The sequence below is a fragment of the Alligator mississippiensis genome, chromosome 5, assembly GCF_030867095.1.
Source record: "Alligator mississippiensis isolate rAllMis1 chromosome 5, rAllMis1, whole genome shotgun sequence".
Classification (NCBI taxonomy): Eukaryota; Metazoa; Chordata; order Crocodylia; family Alligatoridae; genus Alligator; species Alligator mississippiensis.
In genome coordinates, this window is record NC_081828.1 from 43,830,579 (window position 1) to 43,858,318 (window position 27,740).

The window sequence follows — 27,740 nt, forward strand, 5'->3', positions numbered from 1 at the left end:
CCAGCATCCTGGGAATTCAAATTCTGTTGTTTCACTTGCTGCAGAAAAAGTATTTGACAGAGTGAAATGGCAATATCAATTTCTTACTTTGCATCCATCTGGGCTGGGGAAACCCATTATTTCATGGAGGATGTTGCTGTATCGCAATCCCAACTCCCATACCCTAGCAAATGGCATTTCTCCCTCCATTCCTCCTGTTCTGTTTTGACCTGTTTCAGAAGCTAGACAGGCAAGCCCCATCTCCCCATCCCTGTTCAATTTTGCATTAGAATCACATGCAGTGTTGATATGGGAACAGCAAGATTTCGAGAATGCCTCAGAAGACAAGGATCCTTTTATATGCAGATGACCTCCTCTTACAAACCCAGATCATGCTGTTCCAAAAGCCTTACAAACAATAGATAATTTTGACAATTTCCCTGGCTACATAATAGTTTGTGATAAGTCAGAAACAACAAACATTTCCTTAAACATTGCTTGATGTGGTCCCTCTATAGGAGCACTCAGATGGCACCATGCTGAGGCAAATACCCTGGTATCCAGCTGCCTAAGGAAATTCAGTCAAGGCTAATCTAGCCCCACTGCTAGGCAGTTCAACAGCAAATGCCATGACTAAGAATTTCTACTGGGGAAAAAACCCAATATGAAGATCTTTCCTAGAATCCTGTTTATTTTGAATTCCTCTCCCTACGCTGGTTTTATTTTTATCTACTTTTTTTCTTTAAAAATGTTAAGAACCTTCTTATACGCCCCAATGACAAACCCCGAATTTCCCTTCAAGCATGATCATTCCCTAGATGAGAAGGTGGGTTTAGAGTCTTCAGCTTAACCCTAGGTAATGATCCCAGCCCAGATAGCACAATGGTTTGAACTTCTGAGCTGCAGAGCTCTGGACAGGCTCCAGCTAGAAGTAGAATGTGTTGCCACTTGCTTATATGCTTCATTCAGATGACTCCTCATCCTTCCTCCAGACAAGTCGTCTATTCAGACAACTGATCTCCAATTATGGCAGCAGTGAGGAGTACATGGCACACACTAGGTTTATGAATGAAAAACACCATCACTCTTAAATACTATCTAGCGTAACCTGAAACTTTATGGCAAGTACCCTCATTTGGCCAGGCTGAATTGGGGAAAGGAGGTACATTATTAAGCAACTTGTTGAAAATGCAGTTTGATTCCGATGCCTTCAGTCTCCTCCCACCAGAAGTGCTTTCATTTCTCCAAAAGTTACCAGTGTCTGTAGCTATGCTCTATGTATACCTGTCCACTGAATTTGAATTAAATCCAGAATGAGAGGGAGACTTAGGGCAATGGGAGCAAATTCTAGCTAGCATTCTGCAGTGTTCCTTTCACTTCCATTTAAAGATTAATTCAGAAGAAAATGAGATGGAGCATACACTGGGACCTCCCCAGCCTTAAACTGTAGACTACTATATCAGACAAACACTGGTGCTGACTCAGCAAGGACTAGTTTGATCTGTGTGCTTTGGGAACTTTCTACCTGTATTAGTTCTGAGCAGAAGTTAATCGAGGGATTTTTTTGTTCTCATCTCAGAAAATTGTGTTACAAGACATCATGTAATTTTAAGCCCAATGTAAACTAATTGTAAATGGAACAAATACAAAACCTTGGCTTGGCATAGCACAAGTCATTGCTAGGAGGAAAGTGTTACAGAAGTGGAAATCAAAAAGGGACCCAACGCTTGGAACATGGAGACAGTAAGCCTTGACGTTATGAAAAGAGTTTTGTCACAACAGAAATGCCCAAGATGTGTTCTCAAAGATCTGGAAAGCTTTCCTGAAATTATGTGAATAAATGCAATGAATGTCTGTCTTTTCCCAGTTTCCTTCTTGTCAGTTCATCCTTCACCATCTCTATCCCTCTATTTTTTTTGTCCCTACTCCTCTTTTCTTTAAGACTGCCTCATGGTTCTTTCCTCAGCCTGTTACTCCTCCTTTCAATATGTCTGAACCCAGGAGAGGGATAAAACAGAACAAGATGTAAAGTTGGACAGATTTTTATAAACTCACAGAATTGCTCTGCAACATGGGCAAACAACTGAATTATGTCATCAGTATAGTTAATGCCACCTTGAAAATGATTAGCACATCATTTGTATAGTTTGTTGATCTTTTTCTTTTATACATGTAAAAAAAAAAAAAAAATGAGCAAGAAAAAAAAAGCCTGGGGACCCTGACCTAACTACAAATAGCACATTCAGGGGACTACAGTGTCCCAAAGCACTCTTTAAGCATTACTTAAGCCTCAAGTATCTCCACTGGGCAAATTCAGGTAACAAGGTGGTAAGCAACCTGACAGGAGAGGACGGTCCTGTGATCCCTGCAAGTCAGGCCACTGTTATTAATTGATTTTTAAAGCATTTCCTTAGCCACGTTCTTCTCTACTTTACCTTTTAGAGATGGTAATATAACATTTTGAGTAACAGGACAGAATTGCTCTCGATGGCAGAGTGAAATCTCATCCCTACTAAAGTAAACAGCAAGACGACTCCTTAGTGACCTCAGGAGGTCCAACACTTCATAGACTTTGCTTGTGGCTTACATAACTGGCAGAAATTAGTTATATAAGGCCATGAACAATGTCTATGAATACAGCATTCCTGAGGTGAAATGCTGGACAGAGATCAGGAGGTCAACCTCGTGCAGAGAAAGTGAGTTGCAACTAAAAGGAGGTGGTGGAAGGCTTCTGAATGGGAAGATCCTGCGGTTGTCTAGTAAGCCTTCAGGGAAGGGAGTGCAGATTCCTAGCTTGCACAAGTCACTCTGTTATACCAGAAGGTAAATTATTCTAAAAGGTTAAAATGGACAATCTCTCCACTTCCCTGAGCTTGATTGTTTTTGTCAAGGTTGCCAGAATAGAAGCTTTGATTTCAAGAAGACTTTAGTCTATGTTTGAGAGAAAAATGACAATATGCATCAAGTACAAACTGACACAGCAAGCTCTGTCTGTGGAGACAACTCCACAAGCAGCTCAGCAGTCTGAATTAAGCCAGGTGTAAACCAGTTTAGGTGTGCCCACATTCAGGATCTACCACCCTGATGAAACTTGCACAGACAGACTTGCCAACAGTCTGAACAGCTGCTGAGAGATTGGGGGGGTGGGGAGGAGGAGGGAGGGAAAGAGAGAGGAAGGAACTGACTGTCTTTACTCAATTAGAAGATGAGGGTTTTTTCCCCATTCAACATGGGGGGAATGCCCCTCACCTTACAATCGAGTATGAGGTGGTGGGGAGGGGGAGACAGCTGCTCCAGCTCTAGCCCTAGCTCTGGGCTGGGGCTGGAGCTGCAGCTGCTGCCTGTCCTGTGCTGTGCTGCTTCTGCACCCCCTGTCACTCCTCCTCCACAGCCTCAAGCCCCCACTGCCCCCAGTCTTCATCCCTCTGCCGCACTCCTCTTTACCTTTGCTCTGCACTGGCAGGCTCCATCCTTGCTGCAGCGTGGAGCACATGTCCCAGCCCAGCTTTGTAGCAGCAATGCTGGCTCCATGTGGCTGCTATGGGTTCACAGTGAAGCTATGCTCAGTGCCCCAGGAAGGGGCAAGCAGGGAGATAGAGACTTTGGGGAGTGGGGAGGAGATGGGAGGAAGGGAGGACAGGGACCAGAGGCTGTGGGGGACAGAAGCACCGTGGAGGGGGGAAGAGGGCAGGGGAAGGGGGACTGGAGGTCTGAGGCTGCAGGGGGCAGACAGCAAACTGCCTGCCTCTCACTGTCTGTCCCCCAAATGTGCACACTGCCTGCCCCCATAATGCCTTCCCGCCACCTGCTCTACCGTGTGCCCCCCATACTGCCTCCCCCACTGTCTGTCCCCCCACATCTGCCTCATTACTGCCCCTCTCATCACCTCTGCCCCCACCACCTGCAGTAATGAGGGAATTAATTTAAGATGATCCTCCAATCATTAGATCCCATACATGGAAAATTATAATACATTTATACATTTTCTGTATACAGAATCTAATTATTAGGAGGTCATCTTAAATTCAGGGTTGTCTTGTATTTAGGTAAATACAGCATTTAAGGGATTACATCTGAAGCTTAATGACAATTAAAAAAAAATCAGTATTGTCAACCATGTCACTGCTGATCAAAGCATGTGAGGAAGCAGAGGGACTGCATATTCTAGAACAAGCAGCAGAATCTCCTTGTGTCGTCTCCGGTCGTAGAACACAATATACGGGCAAGGCACTACTTTTTCTTTCTAAATCTGTCCCTGCTTATTTCCAAGCAAAGAGGTCCAAAGAATAGTCACTGGAGATCCATAGTACCACATAGCACCATATCCATAACATCCATATGACAAAATGGGTCTCAATTTTTCCAGTGGGTTAACAGACTCGTGTGTGGATTAATTATGCATTAAGACTACGACTGCTTCTTTCATTTCATGTATGTTTTCTTCTGGGGCAAAACTATATGTGGTATTTATTTTGAGTATCTCAGGCCACACTTGTTGGAAGTTCTTTTTCCTCCTTTACTTTGCAACTGATGACTTCTTAAGGGAGGACAGCTTTAGTACTGGTCTGTCCATACAGCAATATTCTGTTACATCTAACATGAGGAAATCAGGGGGAAAACTTGCAGGCAAGCAGGAAGCTATTATGAAACAGCTCTTTTATCTTCTCTAACAAGTCCGTCTCATCAACCGTTAGACCTTTTAATTTTGATTTTCTTCTCAAAACATTCAGATGAGAGCATAGCTCTGACGTATACAATGTAACAAACGGGGAGAGAAATCTGATTATTTTGTGGCAAGTATGTGCAAGTCGGCTTAGCAGCACAGATGTAGAAGCAGGACATTGTCCAAGTGCTGCTCTCAGTTATACCAGTATAAATCTGGAATGTCTCATTGAACCAAGTTATTTTAGACTTACACTGATACAAGGCAAAACAGAATTAGACACAAATGTGGCCTGGTCTACACAGAGTTTCACCAGCATATGTGTCAGAAGCACAAAACAAATCATTCACCTGATCAACCCAGGTAGGACAGCCAAAGCCTAGGTGGAGATGCAGTTCTATTGCCAATTCTTTTGCCAGAATAGCTTATCTAGTCAGAAAATTGGGAGGGAGAGTCTGTCTTTCCATATCTAGGCTGCAAACCCTCCCTCACATAGGTGAGGCTTGGGGGGTGATAGAAGAGGGAATGAGAAAAACTGGCAGGGTTTGGCAGACTTGGTGCCTAGAAAAAATTGACTCAGTTCTCTTGATGTTAACCTTAAGATCAAGATCCTTCAAAGATAAAAGCGACAGTGATGCCACTTGTAGGAGAAGAGCAAAACCCATCCCTCTCCCTAATCTTGTGGTTCTCAACCTTTTTAGACTCAAGACATCCTGCATCGGACTTGAGGCTCCTCTCAGAATATGTCAGCTTAGTTTTCATAACTCATTGTTTTAGAACAACAGAAAAACAACAGAGCATTTTCTTCTGCTGCAAAGAACTTAGAAAGACCACAACAGGTCACAGTGTTTTTAACAATATGAATTCCTATTTGAAGTCTCTGGGTTTATCTCGTGAATCATGCTTTCACACACGGCAGTCCTAACACTGCACGGCAACCCCCAGTGCCCTTGAAAGGATCATGCGGCACCCCAGCATGCCCCAGCACCCAGGTGGAGAATCCCTGCCCTAATCCTTTAACCAGGGGTGGACTAAGGGGAGGGGAGGGTGCACTTGCACGCCCCCCTCCCCCGCTCCATCCACTGTTAAAAAACAACTGCCTGGCAGTGGCAGCAGCATTTCTGTTCAGACAGCATGGAAGGAATCACTTGATTTCATGGCTCACTATCTATCTGATCCCTTCTAAACTCTTCATCCCACAGATGTTAATGCCCCTCTCTTCTCTTTACTGGTCTTGATGTTCCACCAGTCAAGACAAACAGCAGAACTGCAGAATACAGGCTTTTAGCTGAAACTGCTAAGGAAGCCCCCATTTCACAGCCCTGCCGATTGTTTTTTAACTCATTCCAATGAAATTACCTTTGTTTTTTGTTCAATGTTAATCAGAATAATACAGCCCTAGACCCTTAGCTTTGTGTAAAGCTCCTGGTTTCTTTCTGAACCAGAGAAAAATGTGTTACTCTATATGTGATGATGCACTTCACCAACTGCTCCCTCCTGTTCAAAATCTTGGATCTGCCCCTGCCTAGAGTCACCGCTTCTCTGGAAATGCCACAGGACCCAGCGCACTCCCCTCCCGGCTCCCATCAAGTTTAATGGGGGCATCTGAATTCCCAGGCCTGGGGCTTGCATGTAGGATGCCAGCCTGGTTTAAAATAGAGCAGGGGGATATTGGCAGACATGGAGACGGGGCTGAGATATTTGGGGATTGGAATTTAATTGCCTTTGGACTGAAATACTTATACATACAATACAGCATATAGAGGATGGAAGTACGTGTGTGTGGGGGTATCTACCTCTCTATCTAAAGGGATATAGATATATAATGTATATATCACTTCTGTATACTAAATTACGTGTATAAGTATTTTAGCTTTTAAATTGGAATTTAATTGACTGAAATACTTATAAATATATATACTTATACACACACACACACACACACACATATATGTAAGTATACTTATATATGTGTAAGTATATATATGTTTATAGCTATACTTATATAATACATGCGCACGCACACACACATCTATACACACACATATTTGTCTCACCTCTATATACTATATTATATGTATAAGTATTTCAGTCCAAAAGCAATTAAATCCCAAATACGTGTGCGCGCGCGCAGATACGTGTCTAGCTACACGTACATAAACACATCTCTCAGCACAGGAGGCAGGCAGCTTGGCTCAGCCCCTCGCCTCTCGGAAGCACAGCCCGCCGCGGGACGCGGGAGCCGAGCCGAGCCGACCGAGCCCAGCCCAGCCCAGCCCAGCCCAGCGCCCCGTCCCGTCCCCGCCGTCACTCACGAGTCCCCCAGGAAGTCGTGGAAACGGATGCGGCCGTACGTGGTGTCCGCCTCGAAATTGGGGGCCTCGTCCCCGAGCAGCAGCCCCGGCATGGTTATGACTGTGGCTGTGGCTGTGCCTGTGGCAGCACCCGGCGCACAGAGCAGCTGCGTGGGAGTGCTGGCGCGGCGCGTCGCTGCGCGGCAGCAGGGCGGGGGCGGGGCGGGGCCCCAGGCAGAAGCGGACGCGGGCTCAGCCCCGCCCCGAGTTGGGGGTGTTACATGACCCTCCCCCCCTGACCAGCGCAACATCCCGGAAGCAAGCGAGGCGCGGGCGGTAGCTACGACACACAAGAGGCGGCCGGGGTTGATTGCGCGGTTGCCGCGCGCCGCCGAGCGTGCGCCGCGGCGCGGGAGGGAGGTCGGGAGCTCGGGTGCTGCCGCCGCGAGCAATGGCGACTTACGTGAGCGAGCTGGAGGCGGCCAAGAAGAACCTGAGCGAGGCGCTGGGCGAGAACGTGAAGCAGTGAGTGCGCTCCGGCCGCCCCGCCCCGCATCCGCGCCCGGACACTCGGCCCCTCTCTTGGGGCTGCAGACGTGTGTGCAGCCCCTTCTCCTGTCCCAGGCTCATGCCATCCCGCCGGGCCCCTGCTTCAGGGCCCGGGGGCTTAGCTAGGCCGGCCCCGCTCCGCCGCCTTCCTTCCCTCCTGCAAAGCCTAGCCTGGCAGCGTTGCCCGCCGGCGAGGGGCCTGGGCCCGAGTTCCCCGGCTCCGCCGCGGGGCTGCTGCTGCCTACTGGGCAGGGGCTGGAGCCGGGCCACGGGCGGGGCAGGTCTCGCAGCACCGCGGTGATTATCCCGCCCCACTGCAGGCGTCGGGCTTAGAAACATGGAGCTGGTTTCTATCCCGCTTTCATTTGACCGTGCAGGAGGGCCCGTGTATCTCTCCGTAAACTGGTCAGTCGTGCCATAAAAGTAAACCCGCCACACATGCGAAATACTTATCAGACAGTTACTCGATTAATCGTGCAATAGATGTAGCCCTGCCACATGCGCACAATAATCATTATTGCACAATTAACTGGTGTAGACTGGCCACAATTGCAAAGTAACGATCACAGGATTAAAAGGACTATGCAGCTACAAAAAGAGCAGGCCTGCTCTAGAGTGAGTGCTTGAAAATGTGTAACAAGTGTAGAGGCGGTTTTGATTGGGCTTTAATTTGAACATGTAGCAGAGCCCTTAGTTTAAGACTGAAACAAAAAGAAAGTTTAAAAAAAGGCAACTTCAGGGAGGGTTGTGGAATAGGAGCTTTGTGACCAGGAGCAGTGAAGAGACAGCAGCGTGGCAGAGGAAAGGCTAGATTGATTGGTGCAACATCAAGACAATTAAAAATGCCTGTGGGATGAAGAGTTTAGAAGGGATCAAGTAATCAGGGTGGGCAAAGTTCAGCTGTCAGTGGACTTCATTTCCCAGTAGTCCCTGCCCAGGTGGCTGGGGTCAGTTTCTGTGGAGACTAGCCCCAGCAGCAGCACTGTCAGACAGCAGCAGTGCCAGACTCTTCCTGTGGGAGGGGCTGTGCTGCAGGTGGGAGCGGGGAAAGCTCAGCTGCCAATGCCTGTGCAGGACAGGCAGCAGTGGTGGTGCTGCTTGGAGGGGAGGCTATAGGGGCCTACTGGAAATTTTGGGGTGGCTATATCCCCCCTCTAGTGCCACCCTTGCTGGGAGGGCAGGGAGCTGCTCTGGAGCCTGCCTGAGATCTTGCAGCGGTGACAGCATGGTCTGGAGCCAGGGCAGAGCTGCAATCTGCAGCCTGCATGCTCCGGGCAGGGGTGTGCAGGCAGTGGATCATGGCTCTGCACTGGCTTTGGACCACACTGTCACCACTGCAAGGAGCCTGGACCCTGCCCAGATCGTGCAGGCTGTAGATCACAGCTCTGGCCTGGCTTTGGGCCACATTGTCACTGCTGCACGATCCCAGCTGGGCTCCGGAGCAGCTCTGCGCCCTGCTGTGAACCCTACCAGTGCTGCTGGGGTTGGTTTTCATGGAAACTCTGGCCTTGCACTATCACAGCCTAGCTGCTGCTGGGGTCTCCACACAGGCATGGGCTGCTGGGAAATGGAGTTCATTCATCAGCCAGATCTACCATTTTGTCCACCCCTGGGCTAGATGGTAATAAGCCATGAAGCCAAGCGACTTTCTCAACATTGCCTGACTAGAAATGCTGCAGCCACTGCCAGGCAGTTGGCTTTAACCTTTGGACCCAGGAATCAAAGAGGGGGTACACATGCACCAGTGCAGCCCCCACCCTAGAGCCAACCCAAATGGCTTTTTTACAGGTTCAATAACATGCTACATGCTTCTGTTTGTATAAGCAGCCTTGCAGGAAATCAAGCAGGTTCCGTTGGCTTCAGTTCCTTGTTTTCTCATGCAGCTCCACAGAAAAACATTTTGCATCTTTGCACCTGCTTCCCCATCTGCAAAAGAATGGCAATGGCATTTGTATCCACTGTAAAATGTGTTTTGAGATCTATGGAGCTATGTGGTGTTTGTAGCAAGCCATAACTTTAGCCCACAATCCCCCCGCCCCCCCCAGTTGATTATTTTAACTCAAAGGGTGTAGAAACAGCATTAAGGTCAAAGAATGGTGTTGCAGTAGTATCAGTGCTATAATAGCAGTTCTAGCACCAATATAAAGAACTATTGTCACTCAAAAAACATGCCCATCATCAGGGTAGACTTGATTTAAATCTATTTAAATCACAATTTAAATAACTGGTCAGAGAACCTCGATTTTAATCACTGTTTTCTACAAAAAGTGCATTCTTGTTGTTTGATATAACCTTAATACATATTATTCACAACTCTGAGATAGGTGTAGCTTTCATTTTTGGAAAGTACACTATACATTTAAAGTGGTGATTTATTTTGAGTTTTTTTTCAGATTCATTTTGCAGCTACATCAGAAAATTATGATTTGGTTATTTTATTTACCAAAGCTAATTGAAGCAGGTACTTGTAAGGTCACTGGGAGGTGAACCATCTCCAGTTCACTAGATTAATCATAGATATGGGGGGGATGTTTTTACCTTGCTGCATTAGGACATCAAATGAGCTCTGAGCCGTATATTGTTATTAGCTTGGTGCTTTCTTCACTTTTTTTCTAGCTTTCTTCTCTCTTTTACAGCCTGGCAAGTCTGCTGCCATGATAGGTTTTACCTTCTACCATACCATTCCCTCGTTAGATCTCAAATCAATGGAGAGGCTATACTTAGAAACGTATCCCTCAAGAATTCTGGAATATTCTGCTCAAAATGTTTCTCTTTTGTTTCTACTGCCCCTCCCTCCTTGCATTTATCTCCATACTGTTCTTCCTTGCCCAGATCTACTCCACTCCTAACAATTCTTTCGCTATTAATTTAACTTCTTGAAACTTTGCCCTTTTAGGGAGAGGTACGGGTTTAACTCCACGTACACAAACTTGTAGGGAGACAAGAGGGCTGACAGTAGGTAATCAGCTCTGTTATTTCTCATCTCAATATACTGCTGTTAATAAGGATGTTATCTTTGGCGACACAAATCCACAGTTTGAGAAATGAAACTAAGCATGCTTAATGGTATCTTGTAGACTGAGCACTGAATCCCATTGGGTACAGTGGTTTTGTTTAATCTTTACTAATCTATAGAGGAGCCTCTGGGAATCCTGTAAGATTGGGCCCCATGGCCTGTTGTGGCCTATTTATATATCTTTTCTAAAAAAGTCATGCGAATATATTCTTTCACAGAATATGCAGTTAGCAGCTATAATCCCTATTGCATGAGGATTTCTTTGAGCTTTAACATATCTTGAATTAAAAGTATCTTTTATATAGGTTTATTTTTTTAATTAAAAAAGCATCTTAAAAATACAATTAAATAGATCTGATTTAAATAAAAACAATCTTTTACTTTTTTTTTTTTTTATCATTGATTTTTATCCACCCTACCCATAATTAGAGTTATTCTTTGGCTTTTGTCTGGTCCAAGTCTCCAGAAGCTGGTGGGATTTCAGTGTGTGGAAATTTGTGTTATCAAAGGGAAGCACATCTGATGGAAGCCTGGTAAGGAAGTGTCAATGATTCATATGGCATCATTTAAAAATCTTTAACTGATTGGCACTAACCAGACATGCTATGAAACTTGGGCCTCTTGACCCTAGGAGGGGTGCAAAGATTTTTGCCACCCTAGGCAAATGAGATTTTGCTGCCATTCCTTGTAACGTACCTGGGACCCGGCAAGGGCAGTCACCAGACAGAGCCCTGGAGCAGCAGCTTGGCAGCATTTGAGATGCCCTGCTCACTTCTTGGTGTACATGCCCAGACTCCAGAAGTGGTCCCCATTGAGCATACACCAGGTGTAGGGGGCTGCAAAAGAAGCATGCATACAATTTGCCACCCTGTGCCTGTGCTCTGCCTGGTCAGTTATGCCTGCCCTGCTCAAGCCCACCATTACTTCATTGCCTCACACTTGGAGAAGCCTGGTTCTTGCTGTCCATCTACTAATGCTTCATATTCTGTGCTTCTTCACAGGGCTGTATCTTCTGCCTCTTCAAAACACTAGATGGGAGAAGGCATGCTATCCCATTTCATGCCATAGGCTCTTGATTCCCAAAGGAAAGCGCATCTGTATTTAAAGCTCTTAACTGCTCTGACTTCCAATTTTTTTGCTGGGGAAAGGGGAGGGCTCCTGGGGAAGAGGCTTACCCTGTGAATAATGACATGCCTTCTTCTGCTGTAATTAATAATTCTCCTATTGATCCATGCTACTGCTGTGTTGGAATGCTGTGGGCAGCAGATAGGAGATCTGTTTGCAGGCTTAGAAGGGGGAGGATGGTAATGGTGTTTTTTGTTAATGTGGGGATGCTCTTAACCACAAGGGCTGAAACCTTACTTTATTAGAATTCTGGAATATTATCTGTGGTTCTCAAAGCACTTTACAAAGGACATACGTATCCATAGTCCTGCCCCATGGAAGGGGGAGTTGAGATGTTGAAATGTGAAGTGACTTTTCCAAAGTCTCCCATTGGACCTTTGACAGCTGGGCATGGAATCCAGGTCTTTCAAAACCTGTGCCAGTGCACTGTCTGCTAAGCCACACTGCTCCCCATGTGCTCTTATTCTCCATGGACCAGTAGTGGTTTTTCAAATTTCACTGGTTTAACACAGTTCTCTTCCATTTTGTATTAATTTGGTGAGCTGATTTGTGTTCCTGACTGGGATTGTGCTCCTTTTCCTTGTTACACTAAATGTAGAATTAAACTTTGTGTCCTTTGCTGCTGTACCTTAATTCAGATTGAATGGATAGGGGGGATGTCGTGGTGCACCTGTGGGTACTTGCCACTTTAGGGTCCTGAGCAGGTAGCAGAGCAGCCTGTAGGTGACTACAGAGCCAATCAGGGGGTCATATGACAGCCAGAAGGCTGCCTGATTGGAGGAGAGCTTGGCTGCTTGAGTATAAGAGCAGGTTTAGGGAGCAGGGACAGCAGTTGAAACTGGGGAGCTGAAGGGTGAACATCTGGCCAGCGTACTTCTGCTCCCAGAAATATTCTGGACGTCAACAGTAGGAACTAGGAGGAAGGAGGGAGGTTCCTAGGGACCCGGTGGGTCCTAAGCTCTGAGTAAGTGGCTATTGGCCTGGGGCTGAGGAGAGGCCATATACATCTAGGCCCAGGGAAGAGCCAGACCAGCCTAGGAAAGAGGCTTAGTGTCTGCAGGCCTACTGAGAGGTTAGGCAAGCCCCTGATTAGAACTGGCTGTGCCCGAGGCCAGGGACTCAGATGAGCCCAGTGAAGTAAAAGGCTGCTGGATAGAAGATCTCTGGGGCTCTAGGAAAGCCTGGAGGGAGTTGATGGCTTTATGGTGGGGCCCAAGGGGGGACCCCTGCTGAGTAGGGAGGTTAGCTGCTGTGACACTGATGCCAGGGAATCTCGACTGGTCATTACAAGGGGGCCAGGGCCAAAGAGCAAGTAAGCCCACCACAAGGGGCAGGCCAAGGCTGTGGAGAGCTACTGGCACCCCAACTGGCCAACTGACCTGGAGGCGGGGCTACAGCCTAAAAGAGGCTGAAAGATCCCTTTGACTGGGGGCTGGGGGTGGGGATAGGTGGTTAGTAGGCTTGTGCGAGTAGGCAGCTATTTGATCCGCCTGCCTCGGATGCCAGCGATCCATTCTGGAGCTCTGGACCAGGTTCCTGCTTTGATCTGGCCGAAGCGGCTCCAAAGCTTTGGAGCCACCTCAGAGATCTGGCCATAGCGTATAATGGGGAATCAATGAAATATCTATAACTTTGTTGTTTGTTGTCTGATTTGGATGAAACCTACAGGGGTGGTAGCCTCTGCTGAAAGCATGAAGCCTGCCAAGTTTCAAGAAAATCGGTGCATGGGGTTGGGGGGAACTGCACCCCAAATTCTTGAGGGCAAAACTCATGTCACATGTATGTGTTAAGCCACAGTGAGGTCAAAACTGCAGGGGTGGTGGCCCCTGTTCAGGCCACAAAGCCTGCCAAGTTTCAAGGAGATGAGTGCAGGGGTTTGGGGGGAACTGTACTTCAAGCTGCAGACAAGTAAAACTTGTGACATGGGTGACACTGTGTGTTAAGGCATAGCAGGGTGAAAGCTGCAGGGATGGTAGCTCCTGCTGCAGCCATGAAGCCTGCCAGCTGTCAAGGAGATAGGTGCAGGGCTTCTGGGTTCTGGGGCTCTGCACCTCTAGCTGCTGACAGGCAAAACTTGTGACATGGGTGCTTGTGCAACTGACTGTCTCTGTCTTGGGGCAGTTGATTGTCTATATTGATTATTTCCTCTCCTTAGTCTGTGGTGTTGTAGGTGTTAACGAGCAATGATTAACACCTACAAAACCACAAACTAAGGAGAGGAAATAATCAATACAGACAATCAACCACCCCAAGACAGACACAGTTGCACAAGCACCCATGTCACAAGTTTTGCCTGTCAGCAGCTAGAGGTTCAGGGCCCCAGAACCTAGAAGTCCTGAACCTAGCTCCGAACCACTTTGGAAAGCCTAACAAAGCCAGTGCTTGATCCAGACATGCTGCTTCGGATGCCAGAGCATCCGAAGCTTCTCCGGATCCAAAGGATGGTCCGAAGCCTCGCCCAGCCCTAGTAGTTAGCTAACCAGCACATTGAGATGACGGAGGATGAAGCCCAGCTTCTTGTGGGGCCTGGGAGTGAAGGGCCCAGTGATTGAGGCTGCAACAGAGTACCCAGGAGTGAGTAGCCCAGGGAGAATATCCAGGAGCCCAGTGAGGGGAGGAAAGACCAGAACAGGTAGGTCTGCAATTAGTTCTGGGGAATGATCTAAAACTATACCCTGCTGGGGTTGGATGGTGTGGTGGGGCTGCCTGTGGCGGGGTAGTCCCCAGGAAAGGCCACACCGACGTGTCCCAATGAAAGGTAAGTATGGGGCTATGGAATGCCTGAGCTCCCACTGCCTTGTGGGTGACCCTGTGGAGGGGAAAGGCTAGGGGAGCCCACCCTGAGAGAGAAGCACCAGGATTGGGCAACAACATGGGGGCCTAGAGGGCCTGAGCCCAACGCCTGAATAGGAGTGAGGCTTGGGTAATAACACAAGGGCCAGGCAAGGCCCAAAGCCTGTTCAGAGTGAGGTGTAGTGGGGGGCTTGAGTGAGAGTGGGGTCCAGGCACGTCAACAGACACCTTAGACCCAAGGGGTGTAAAGCCCAGAAGCCCCAGTAAGGGGTGGAGTAGTTACCTTAGTGAGGGGGTAAGATTATAAGGGGCTAGAAGCCTAATAAGGGGCCAGGAACCCAGAGTGCATGTGGGAGCAGAGGTCCCAGTGAGGGGGCATGTGGCTAAGTTTGGGCAGGAGGCTGAGTGCAGCCCAGCAATGGGGCCAGGGGAGATTTTTGGATGCCATCTGCGAGGCATGGGACAGGTGGGTGGGCTGACATTGTGATGGCCCCAGGATGGTTCCCTGTCACTGGGGAAATATTAATAACTAGTATAGGGTACTAAAGGTAATGCTCAAAAATGTATTGTTTGTCAGCATTATGATTAACTTTAAAGACTCTACTGGAATGTAGGACTAGACTAGAATATGGGAAGAAGAAGGTTAAATGGTAGTTATATCTATCCATGGGGGCCCCTGTGGTGAGGGAGGGAGTGGAGCAGAGGCAGGTGCTGCCCAGCTGGGGCGGGACGCAGGATGGAGCTGCAAATGACTTGTCCACGGGACGTGGGAGGGGGGTGGCTCCTGCCCTGCACACAGCCCGTGAGGGCATGGGGGGGTGCCCTCGGATCTGTGCACAGGGCAAGGCTGGGGCTGGGTCTGCGCCAGGCTCTTCCTGGTGGGGGGCTGGGCCAGGTTGCACTTGGGGCAGATGGCAGTGGTGGCACTGGGAGGGGAGTGTTGGGGGAGCTGTAACCACCCCAAAATTTGCCATAGCTATCTCCCCCTCCTCACCCCCCCCCACCCCCAAGTGCTGCTGTCGCCCACCCTGAGTGCAGCTCTGGCCCAGCACTCCCACTGGGAAGAGCTCGGCGCAGCCCCAGCCCACAGCAGCAGTCTGACCTTTTCCCCCACAGATCTGGGGGCACATGCCCCCCCATGCCCTCCTGGGGCACGTGCAGCAGCAGGAGTTGCTGCCCCCCTCACCTTCCGGACAAGCTGCTCGCGGCTTTGTCCTTTACTCTGCCCCAGCTGAGCAGCGCCTGCCCCAGCCCCACTCCCTCCCTCACTGTGGAGGCCTTGTTCTGTCCTTCTCCCATGCCTCTTCCCTCCCTCCACTCCTTTCTCCCACAACAGACTTACCAGCCAGATGCTGCTCTCCACGCTACAGGCTGTGCTTCTGGCCCTGTGCATGCTGCAGCTGTGCACATGCACGGGGTGCTTATCGACCACATCAGGCAAAAAAAGACTATTTCCAATACTGTCAATTTTCCCTATAGTGGTGCCAATCCAATATGGGACCAATGTATTGGTACACCTCTAGGTTTGTTGCATCTCTTTCAGTGAGTACTAATGGCTTCTCTGAGCAGCTGGAGCACCTTGGTCCCAACATAGCTGTCTGCCATGGCTTTGTCTACTCTTGGATATTTCACAAACCCTCATTTTTGCAGAAGGGTAAGGAATTCAGGTGCTACTGTATCTTATTACAGTTTCTTAATGTCAAATAAATCGGTCATAAAACAGGATGAGGGAAATTGAGTTTTAATCTGGAGAAGAGAAGAAGACAAAGAGGATTTAGTAGCAGCCTTCAACTACCCGAAGGATGGTCCAGAGGTTGGAACTAGCCTGTTCTCAGTGGTGGCAGATGACAAAACAAGGAACAATGGGTTCAAGTTGCAGCAAGAGAAGTTTAGGTTAGATATTAGGAAGAATTTTCTTACTAGGAGGGTAGTTAAGCACTGGGACAGGTTACCAGATGGGTCGTGGAATCTCCATCCTTGGAGGTGTTTAGGATCTGGGTAGACACAGCCTTGGCTGGGATGATCTAGTTGGGGATGGTCCTGCTTTGAGCAGGGGGCTAGATTATATTACCTCATTTTTTTTATGGTTTTGTGCAACTAAAATGCACCAGTGGGGCCCAGAGTGGGGCGCAGGCTGGTGGGGGTTTGTGGAGCCGGGCTGGGCTGCACCAGCAGGGAGAGAGGGGAGCTGGCTTGGCTCCATAGAGCCCCTGCTGGCTGGGACCCTGTACTTCTGCTCTGGGCCCTGCCGGTGCTGGCCTCAGGACACTGGTGTGGGCCCCATGCACGCGCTTACTCCCAGTGCCCCCCAGCCCCGTTGTACAGGCAGGGGGCAGTGTGCGGCCCCAACCCCCTGCTCCCCGGCAGGGAATGAGCTGGTGCTGAGCGCGGGGAAAAGCAGCCCCTCCCCAGCCCCACAGCTGGCACTCCCTGCTGTAGCCTTTCACAGCCTGCACAGGGCTGTACTGAGCAGGCGCAGGCACCAGCCATGGGGTGGGCAAGGGCCTGCTTTTCCCATGCTCAGCACCAGCTTATAACTTGCTCCCGCCGCCAGCTTGCGCCCCACCAACTCTGGGCTCGCCTGTCAGGGCTATGCTTGGCTTGCCGCACCAGGTAGCGTTTGCCACCGCCACCTCTGAGCTGCCCAGCGTGCAAGCTCCAGGAAGGCAGCAGCAGCAAACACTGCCTGGCTTGGCAAGCGAGGGGGCCACAGCTGCTGCCACCGTGCGCAGCCCCACGGGTGAGCCTGGATCGGGCGGCTTACAAGCGGGTGCTGAGCACGGGAAAAGCGGCCCCACCCTCTCCCTGTGGCCAGCGCCCTGCACTGCAGCTGCTCGCAGCCCACATGGGGCTGCCTGTGCCTGCTCAGGAGATCCCCATGTGGGCTGCAAGTGGCTGCAGCAAGGAGCACCAGCCATGGGGCGGTGGAGGGGCTGCTTTTCCCCAGGCTCCTTCCCTGCCCAGGGTCCTCCCCTGCCTTCTCCCCCTCCCCTTACCTAAGGTTCCAGCGCCGGAGGAGCCTCACGGTCCCAGGCCGGAAGCCCCTCCTGGGACTTTGGGCAGGGCTGGGTGGGCCCTGCTGTTTGCAGGAGTCTGTCGGGCTTCCCCTGGGTCCTGTCATTTTTGACAGGAATCAAAGACAGGTAAATATTAATTTTCTAAATTTTTTAGGGGCCATGCAAGCCAGATAGAATGGCCTCCGGCCTGCGGGCCATATTTTGCCAACCCCTGAGCTAGGACAAGGCACTCACTGACCTAGGGCTTTGCTTGTTAGGGACATGAGCCCAGATGTCATGTACCCCATTCAGCTCCACTTGGATATGTACTCTGTCCAAGTTTGCACATGATACTAAATTGTGGGGTGAAGTGAACACACTGGGGGATAGGGAACGATTGCAGGCAGATCTGGATTGGTTGGAAAAGTGGGCAGTACACAACAGGCTGCAGTACAAGAAGGACAAATGCAGAGTGCTGCACCTAGGGTGTAAAAATATCCAGCACACCTACTGGCTAGGAAATGACCCTCTCAGCAGCACAGAAGCAGAAAGGGATCTTGGAGTCATAGTGGACTCCAAGATGAACATGAGTCGTCAGTGTGATGAAATCATCAGCAGAGCTACCCACACTTTATCAAGCATCAGCAGATGCATGACAAATAGATCCAAGGAGGTGATGCTTTTCTATGTGGCTTTGGTCAGACCGCAGTTGGAGCACTGCATCCAGTTTTGGACGCCATACTTCAAGAAGGATGTTGATAGACTCGAGAGGGTCCAGAGGAGGGCCACTCATATGGTTAGGGGCTTACAGGACAAGCCCTATGAGGAGAGACTGAGGGACCTGGACCTCTTCAGCCTCCACAAGCAAAGTCTGAGAGGTGATTTTGTGGCCACCTACAAATTCATTAGGGGGATGCAAAAGATCACCACTCAATCTGCATGGGGCCAAGCCCTGCCCGCTCATGCTGGAGGTGGGGAGAGCAGGGCAGCACCCAGGTGGGCCGCACTGTGGGTGCCAGTAGAAGTGCAGCATGGACTGCCCTGGCAGAGCACTGTGGGGGCAACACAGACTGTACCACCCAAGCAAGTTCCACTGCATCCCCCCCCTTCCTCCTTTACCCCTCACCTATAGCAGGCTCCTGGGGCCTAGTGCCCAGGCAGCCCCTTTTTTTCCTCCCTACCATGTGCATGCATATATGCTTACATGTGCCCTGGACCTGTCACTACCCTGCGACTCAGCTCTGTGATCCCAGCCTCACCCACCTCTCCTGCTTCTGAACACTGCTTCCTGCCTGCCTGCAGCCCCATGGGGAGTTTTGGTGAAGGGGGAGGGAGGTGGTTGCTGGCCTGACCTGCGACAGCTCATCTCATCGCGACTCCCCAGGTGGCCACTGGGCCGGAAAAATTGCCCGTGCCTGGTATAAATGGATTGCATGACAGAGTCTCTGAGGCCACCAGTTGGACAGCCCTACACTTAGTGGTACTAATGGTGTATGTAGAAGTGTGGAACAATTTATCGAACTTTGCCAGTGAAATCAGCTTGCTACAGCTGGAATATTTTGTGGGCTTTTGGGGGTTTTTCTTTTCCTCCACAAGGAGATGGAGATGCATAAGTATCTGGGGAATAACTATGACTGTGAATCTCCAGATGGCATAACAAAAAATCAAATAGATCATCTTTCTATTTGTATTTATAGAAAGTTTCTTCATCCTTTTGCCATATTTGGGCAGGTGTGAGCATGACTACTATATGAGTGTTACTTCCATGCAAGTGAAATAGTTGAAAAAATGCTGGCAAAGCAAGCAACCAAGAAAACAATTTCCTTCAGACTTACAGTCCCTCAAACAAGAATGGGGCTTGAAATTCAGATGACAAGTTTTCCAGCTTGACAGATTTGGGTTCTATCTATGAAGAAAAGTCTTGGAAGAGCATCAGTACAGCATATATCAATATGGCTGAGAATGTCCTGGGATTTTTCCAAAGGCAGAAAAGGGGATTTGGTCACTAAGACTATATGGGATCCCATCACGAGAAGAAAACAGGCAAAGTTGAATAGGCAAGAGGAAATTAGCAAACAGAGGAATACAGAGAAATTGGTAAAGTGTTCAATAAGAACAGACAAATGAGCATGTATTGATTAGGGTTGGATTGTTGTAGCTGTGATAGTCCAGGAACTGTTGGAGAGGTGAAGCAGCCCTCCAGGTGTGAGACCTGGAGTAGTCTCAGGCCTGAAAAAAGTGATGCCTAAAAGTTGATCCAACAGCTCTCCCAACTATATAGTTGATCCAATTAAAAGATTTCACAAAAAACATGTGCCTCTCAGCCATCTATTTATTGGCAGGCCTGGGAAGCAGAGGTGGCTATCAGAAAAAGGGGTTAGGACTACTTTGTACAATACTGAAAAGGCTTGCAGGTGACTTTGCTCACAGCTACAATGGAATAGAAATATTGAATATTTATTATAGTGTGTTATGTACTAACACAGTTCCTGGGGACTTCTAATATATTAGTTTACATACTTGCATTCCCTTTGGATAAAGAACTGCAGACCAAGAGCCAGCTTCACCTTTGCCCTTCCTCTACTAATGAGACAGCTTTTTGGCTTGGAACATATGGGCAGCCATAAAAGAAAAAATGAAAGCAAAGGGGTTACCTCTGCTAACCTCTCTGCTCCACAAATAATGTCAGTTCTCTTCCTTTTGGAATGGTCTTATTCTTCTACACAATTAGGTTTATTTTATTTCATCTATTCTTTACCCAATCAGTAACTACTTCTTTTAAACTTCTTTCTTCCACTGGTTTCCTGCTTCCCTTGTTAACCATTTTTACTTTTCATAATTGTTTTAAACAAGAAATTGTTTTATCTGATATTTAGCTTGGGTTGTGTCTGTTTCTTTCCCAGACTTGAGGAAGGCACGATGCCAGAAAGCTTGTCTAACTATGTATAGCAAGGCCATTAAAAGATACTGCCAAAAAACTTTTGCTTCGGGTATATTCCCTGGACCATCTTGGTTACTAGGGAACTATTACTACTATTTTAGTAACAGATCTCTCCCTTTTACCTTGAATGATCCTTTAGCTCCCCCTGCTGGCTCAGCAGCCACAATCTTTCCAGAGTTCATTTATTACAAAACTATCGATTCAACAGGTAACTGTTAGGCCTGTGCAAAGTGGGAAGTATTCGCTTCAGATTCGGCCGATTCAGAGACTTGAATCACTGTCCCAGTTTGATTCGGCTGAATCGGATCCAAAGATTCAGTGCTGCTTTGGAGATTTGGCCATAGACTAAACAGGCAGCAGTCCTCAAGGACTCTGGACACAGCTGCCTCCAGCTGGTAAGTCTGGTGTGGTGATGGGAGGGGGGAGGGAAGGAACATGGAGGGGGCAGATCAACGCCCCCACATCGAGGGAGCAGTTGGGGCTGGGGCTGGGACAAGCTGCCCAGCTGGGGCAGAGGGGTGTGGGACTCAGGGAGCGGGGCGGGAGGGCGTGGGATGTGGGTGCGGCAGCACTGGGAGCAGGGGCTATGACCTGCTGCTGACCCAGCTTAGGGGGACATGATGCAGGCACAGCTTGCTCCAGGCGGAAGGGGGCAAGTGGCAACAGGGCATAGCTCCTGCTCCGTGCTGCCATGCCTACATGCCATGCCCCTGGCTGAGCAAGTGGCAGCAGGGCAGAGCCCCCACTCTCATTGATGCAGTGCCTACATCTGTTGCCCTTGTCCCCCCCCTGCCCTGGCTGGGCAAGCAGCAGCAGGGCATAGCCCCTGCTCCCAGTGCTGCCATGCCCGCAGCTTGCCCGTGCCCCGGCTGAGCAGCTTGCCCCAGCCCCAACCCCTCCCTTGCTGTGGGGGCATTGATCTGCCTCCCCGCACCCATTTCCTCCTCCTCCCACCCACCACAACAGGCTTACCAACTGGAGGCAGCTGTGTCCTGCTTCCTCAAGGTGAACAAGGCTGTGTACCTTAAACCTTGCTGCTTTCATTCTCCAATCAGGAAAAGCTGGCTTTCATGGCAATGTTCTGTCGAAGCCATTTTATAATAGATAAGCTGTTTCAAGCCAAAGGAGAACCTGAAGTCATTCTACTTCTAAAGCATTTTGTATAGGGCCTCTAAAAAATAAAACAATATGTTGGATCTAAACTATATGAATGTCCATTTAAGAAATGGAAACATGCTGTGGTTTAGAAGGCAGGGCTTAATGTCTTTTCTTTTGCTAACAGATACTGGGCAAACTTGAAACTTTGGTTTAAGCAAAAGATCAGCAAAGAAGAGTTTGACCTAGAAGCTCGCAGACTTCTTACGCAAGATAATGGTGAGACACCATCTTTAAAGAGTTTTTGGTTTTGCCTGTCTCTCTCCCCTATTCCTGAAAATACCAAGTTTGGGGTTAGCTGCTTCTTCTTGTAGAGCAATGTAATCATGCAAATACCATTGTATTGAAACCCGTGACACTTGGTCTTAAAGCAGGTCGATCTTCAGGAAATTAAATTGCATGCTACAGGAGTGACAAAGGTGCTACCAATGATTTAGCCCCTTTAGTGTCAAGAAGTTTAATTAGATGAGAAATACCTACAGTAGGATACCTAGCTTCCATGCTGAGAGGGTGGTGGACATCTCTTAAAGTCCTGGCCAATCTGGTTTGAGGTAAGCTTCTTCCTGACCCCAAATTTGGAAGTCAGTTAAACACTGAGCCACATATACCAGTTGGGCCTCAGGAGAATAAATATTCTCTGTACGTTGTTGTTAGAGCTGTCCCTAGGGGGGGTGAATTGGGGTGACTGCCCTGGGTCCTATGATTTGGGGGGCCCCGTGGAGCTGGGCGGAGCAGCTGTAGTGACTCTGCGCTGCCACCAGCTTCACATCCGGCTGCTTGGCGGCACCCCCCTTCCTCTCCCTCCCTCTCCCCTCCCACCCCCTGCTGCTGAATCCACCGCTGGCTTCCTCATGTCTGGGGGCAGGGCCCCATATGGGCTGATTTGCCTGGGCCCCTGTTCAGGTTGTCTCTGGTTGGTGGAGTACAGGGCCATACAGTCTAGCATCTTATCTTCAGCTACAGCCAATCATTGATACTGCAGAGGAAGGGAGGGCAGAAGAATACAGAACACACAGGTTTTTTTTTTTTCCATATAGAAGGACCAAGTTGCAGTGACCAAGTTACCTCTTTAATAAATTGGTTTCCTTAATCTTAATTTCATACATCAGCTGGAAAAAATTCCTAGAAGATACAAACTGACCAGCCATATAAATGCATGATGGAAACATGACGGGGGGGGGGGGGAGGGGAGGTTAAACCTAAACACTGTTAGAGTACCTTTGAGTGGTTGCCTTTAGATTCTGCTAGCCATGTTGTCATTATAGACATCTGTCTTCAAGGAAACCTTCTTGCTCATAGCTTATCTGTCTCTTCACAGTCCATTCTCACAATGACTTCCTCTTGGCTATTCTGACCCGATGCCAAATCATGGTTTCTGCACCAGGTAAGTAAACTGTTTTGTTTCTTTGTTTTGAGTCCTACATTAAGACTTTGCATGTCTTATGGTGGGTTTTATTCTTGAATTACATACTTAGGTTTCATTTTAAATGGCAGTTCCTTGGAGTAGGTGCTACCTCTTATGTGCTCCATGTTGTATAATGCAGTGTGAATCTTGACTCCAGCCTCTAACTACAGCTACAATATAAATACTTATAATATGAAGTATATTAAGTCCTTATTTTGTAATACAAATTGACCAGAGACTAGTGCCCTGCATAGCTGTACAGAAGTCCCTGGTTTGATTCTTGTCTAGTTCCTGGAGCTGCAAGGGTGCATGGTCTGTGCCCAGGGAGGAGTGAAGGGACACTGCTCTATTCTTTAGTGATCTGTTTTGCAGGCTGCAATAAAAATGACCAGCTACAAAAGGAATCTGAAAAAGATGAGGAGTTAATAGGTGATATCCCTAGGAAGTGGACTGTCCTTGCCTGCTTCCAGAGTACAGAGTGTATTTTACTCTTGTGTCTATGTGTAAGCCTTACTTTAAAAGCTGCCAGAGAGTTTGTAACATCTAGCAGCTGACTCCCTACAGCTGCTTCACATCTGATCTCTTGGAAGGAAAAACAACGTTTTGAGTGAAGGATATTCATTAGCACATGTATCCATTAGAATATGTATTTGAAACTGCTGCATATTTCAAGGATAAGTATGTTTCTTAAGAACTGTGTGCTTGCTAGTGCTGGCCTCACAACACATGAGTGTGGCTAGCCAAACTCTGCACCCAATACCTTCAGCTTCTCAGTCTTTTTTTTCTCAGCAGTGACTAGAACTAATACAGTGCATCTAGACTAAAACTGGCCAAACCTTACCTTGCTATCCCTTCAGAAAGGTATTTAGGGTACTGATGAGGGATTCTAAAATCCATTCCCAATTGTAACAAGGATGCCCTGTGACAGTAGGTCTCTCTTGCCCAGACCTTAGGGGATAAACTCAGCAATTTTTTAGGCAACTAAATGAATGGCAGGCTTTTAAAGAGTGGTTGCTCTGCTCCCTCAGAGAACAGAGGGAAATGCTGAGTACTCTTTTTTTTTTTGCAAGCATGATCCTTAAGTTATCCAACTGATAACAAGCACCAAGAAAGTACTTGATCTTCAGTGCATTGGGAGAACTCATTTATACGTACTTAGGAGGCATTTGTGTTCTACAGTAATTGAAATTGTTGATGTTCACAGATGGGCAAAGCCTCAGAAATGCAGTGTTTTGTGGTTATTTTTTCGAAATAAATGACAGAAACCTTAGAGCTGGTCAGATTGGTTTATGGGTGAGTCTCAATAGATCAATAAGAGTATTGGACTTTAGGAAATTAGTTTGTCCATTTGTTTTGAGGAAGATTTTTTTTCCAAATTTGTTTGCCCCTCCTTTTTAGCTTTTGTGTACCTATGTACTCTCCTACTGGGTGTAAGTTTCTATTTGATTGCTTGTTTAGAGACTCCCTAGACAACCTTGGCAATCAAGGCCATGCAAGGCTTTCTCTCATTTTATCTTCCATCCTCTGCCTCTAATTCCTATATTTTCTAGTAATCTTGCCCCAACCAAGACGTGATAGTATAGATAGACTTAGCACGGAGTCTGGGCAACAGTAGCATCTTTATCCTATTGGGATTTCTCCAGGCTTTGGCTTTAGGGCTTGCAAATCTGATAGCTGGGCACAGGTTGACCATGTCTCACTTGCCTCCAAAGAAGGATGAAAAAATGAGAAGAGGAAAAGCATCAGAGAGAGAACAGGGATAAAATAAACTGGAAACAGAAGAGCATGATCACAGAAATTCTTCTAAACACTTTTCCCACTCTGTCTTCATCAAAAAAAAAAAATACTAAAATAAAAAAAAAACCCCAACAGATTTAGTATATAGTTGGGTCTCTGTAACAAGGCTGCAGACTTGCAGCCTGGAGCAATTAGCCAGCCAGTAACAGGCCACCTCTGCTCTGTGGTGTGTGTTAACCCAGGGCTTGAAGCTTGTATTGGACTGTTTATATTTTCTACTGAGTTCTGTGGTGCAGAAGAGACCAGGGCATTATCATCTGTGTTATGAAGCCCAGAGAAAGACTATAGGAGTTAGTCCAAGGAATGATCTGAACTTGGTGGTGCCGGGCTAGCCAGGTGACCTTCTATAGTCCCCCTGTAACTTCTCCTCAGATTTCTTTCTGTTAGTACTTTTTTGCTTCCTAGACCAGGGACAGGCAATTATTTTGGGCGGAGAGCCACTTACTGAGTTTTGGCAAGCCATCAAGGGCCACATGATAGGCAGCCTGGTGCATATAAATATGAATTTTCTAAATTCTTTAGGGGCCCTGTGGGTCAGATAGAATGGCCTGGCAGGCTGCATTTTGCCCACCCCTGCTCTAGACCTTGGCTAATGTAGTTTATGCTGAAGGAAGTGGTGACTAAGACTCTTCATTTCTGCTAATAAAAGAATTGGAAGCCTTAAGAGAAGCAGTGCTGTCCTTGCTAAACTTGCTCCTGTTTGGGAGGATTGACTGCAATGAATCATGCTTTTCCTGGCAAGAAATGCTACAATCTCTTGAATGCACCAAACCTTTGTACTCTTGTTTGGGATAACATAACACTACTTATATAAAGGAAGACAGATGGTGGCCTGCTCAGGATTTGGGGAGGGAAATGATGCATTTCCCTTCCACCCTCCAGTACTGCTGCAAATGTACTATAAACTTAGAAAGGTGCCAGGAAGTAGTTCTGCTGCATGCCCCTTTGTAAAGAGTGAGTGCGTCAGCTTGCTCTTCTGGCTTAGCCTACTTTAGCCACCCTTCAGTTGTGAAGAAATCCGAAAAGATAAGGTAACCAGAAGTCCATTCCAGCCTTTTCCACTTTGTCTCAAAGATGTCCTCAGTCAAAAAAAATCAAAACTGAATTTTACATTGTCAAGATCCCCACTCCCTCCCCATAGCAGTGCAGTATTTGTAACTGTTTCAGAATTATAACCCAGACCATTTCTCTAACCTTCCCAGGAGACATCTGAAATCAATTTTCAGATACAGCCTTTAAAAATCTAATGGATAATTCGCAAGGCCCCTTTCTTCATACTTTTCATAAAAAAGAAGGGTAATAATACTAGTAGACAAACCTGCAGGGAGAATTCCCTCAGTTAAATAATTTGGCTAAAAATAGGAAGCTGTCTATATATTTGGCCAGAGCTGAGAAAGGACTTCCTTTCTCATGTTCTTGTGACAAGGTATTTAGCAGAATTTGCAGATTTTGTTGGAATCTGACAGTCCATGCCACAAGTGTTTCGGATTTCTTCACAGCTGAAGGGTGGTCTCAATCTTGTGACCTCTGGGCTGTCATCCAGGCGTCTTAGCGCCCACACCACCCAGTCCCTTGAAAAAGGGCTGAGCACTTAAAATGGATCTTGGGCAGATTTTTAGGTGTCAAAGTCCTGTTCAACAGCATCCTACCCTGGATGTGCCTAAACCTCAACAATCTTCTCCCTGCTTAGTCATCACATTTCCCAGAGCTCTGAAGTGGTAGTTGTGTGTGCCCTGACCTGAATAGCCTCAGTGGTTTTATTGTTTTTGTATGCAGTTAGGTCTGGCTGGTGGACACCTCCTGCAATAGCTTGGGTGTGCCTGTGGTCAGGTAACAGGAGAATTGGGTTCAATGCCCTTTTCAGCCTAAAGGGAGTTCAAAACCACATCTCCCAACTATGATGGCAGTATTGTCACTACTGACTTCCTGGCCCCAAACCTTTGCAAAAAGCAGTGTGAGGTTAGTGGGATAGGAAGATAAAGCACAAAAGGGAATATGCCTCTTTAGCTTAGTGATTATGGCATTCAGCTGGGAGGGGGAGTCCTGGCTTCCTGTTCCTAAAGCTATTTCTGTTCCATATAAAAGGCACGGACCATCCCTGTAGCAGTCTCCCTGTGTACCACATAGGGAGGTGAGCTACTGCACTTGGGGTTTTGGATCCCATTCCTAGGATCCGACTCCTAGAAGTTAGGCATTACAGAGTTTTACTGCATCTAGCCCATTGCCTATACATTGTCCTAGGATAGAATCTTGGTTGGGAGTTTGATGTCTTTGATTTGTATTAATATTTCAGTTTCCTTAATGGAAGCTGGTTGCTGTTTTGAGAAAGGGCAACAATAAGTTTGTCCAAACCTGTGGCTCTCAACCCTTCTGAACTGAGGCACCCCTCCATGACTTTTGGGAATTGAGTAACACCCAGTTACAAAAACTAATTTGTATATTATGGTGCTTATCTCCTTGCAGAGGAGCAAGGCAGTGTGGGATCATTTGAGCAGGGACATGCCTGAGTCTGTTATCTATTTAGTTAATCTGCTTATTTCTTCCCCCTTTGCTTATCTGCTCACAGCTTATGGCATCCTTCAAAGGATCTGGTAGCACCCTAGGTATCCTGGCACCCTGGTTGAGAACCAGCGGTCTAACAGATGATGGCAGAGTGTTAGTGGTTGGGATGTCACTGTAAAGAGAGGTTGGGGGAACACTCTCCCCAGTATCTTTAGGGATAAGAATGTTGATATTTACATGATCTTTACCATAACACACAGTTGCCAACTTCCAAAAGAAAAACTGTCTTCCTGGTGGCAGTTAAGTTCAAATTTTTGCCTAAGGCCCCTTTTGGCTACCAGCCTTCTCTGTACATTGCCTTCTAATTAATTTTGCAATAAATATGGCTTTCTAACAGCCCTGACCATATCTTGAAGTTGTTCTTTATAAATGAAGCACTTCAGAGCACATCTGATTTTTCTCATCACTTGCAGGATAAAAATAAAAGGGATTCATGGCAGTCGTCACTTGACTTCTCCCTCAGGT

The 27,740-nt window shown here is 47.6% G+C and overlaps 2 protein-coding genes across 3 annotated transcripts in view; one reads left to right on the top strand and one right to left on the bottom strand.

Annotated features, from left to right (window-relative positions):
• PRDX6 (peroxiredoxin 6) overlaps positions 1-7,170 on the bottom strand; it is a 28,605-nt gene extending 21,435 nt beyond the window's left edge. Inside the window, exon 1 of one of the 2 annotated variants that reach the window (XM_019486516.2) lies at positions 6,997-7,170. In XM_019486516.2, coding sequence (XP_019342061.1) covers positions 6,997-7,049 — 53 coding nt within the window. In that variant the 5' untranslated portion in view covers positions 7,050-7,170. Of the gene's footprint in view, positions 1-6,957 lie in introns of both variants that reach the window. The other variant, XM_006276719.4, reaches the window with a different exon arrangement.
• Positions 7,171-7,224: 54 nt separating this feature from the next.
• Positions 7,225-27,740, top strand: part of TADA1 (transcriptional adaptor 1) — a 36,104-nt gene continuing 15,588 nt past the window's right edge. The window contains exons 1-3 of the mRNA XM_059728278.1: positions 7,225-7,461; positions 21,639-21,730; positions 22,830-22,895. Of these exons, the coding sequence (XP_059584261.1) occupies positions 7,388-7,461; positions 21,639-21,730; positions 22,830-22,895 (232 nt within the window). The 5' untranslated portion in view covers positions 7,225-7,387. The remainder of the gene's footprint in view (positions 7,462-21,638; positions 21,731-22,829; positions 22,896-27,740) is intronic.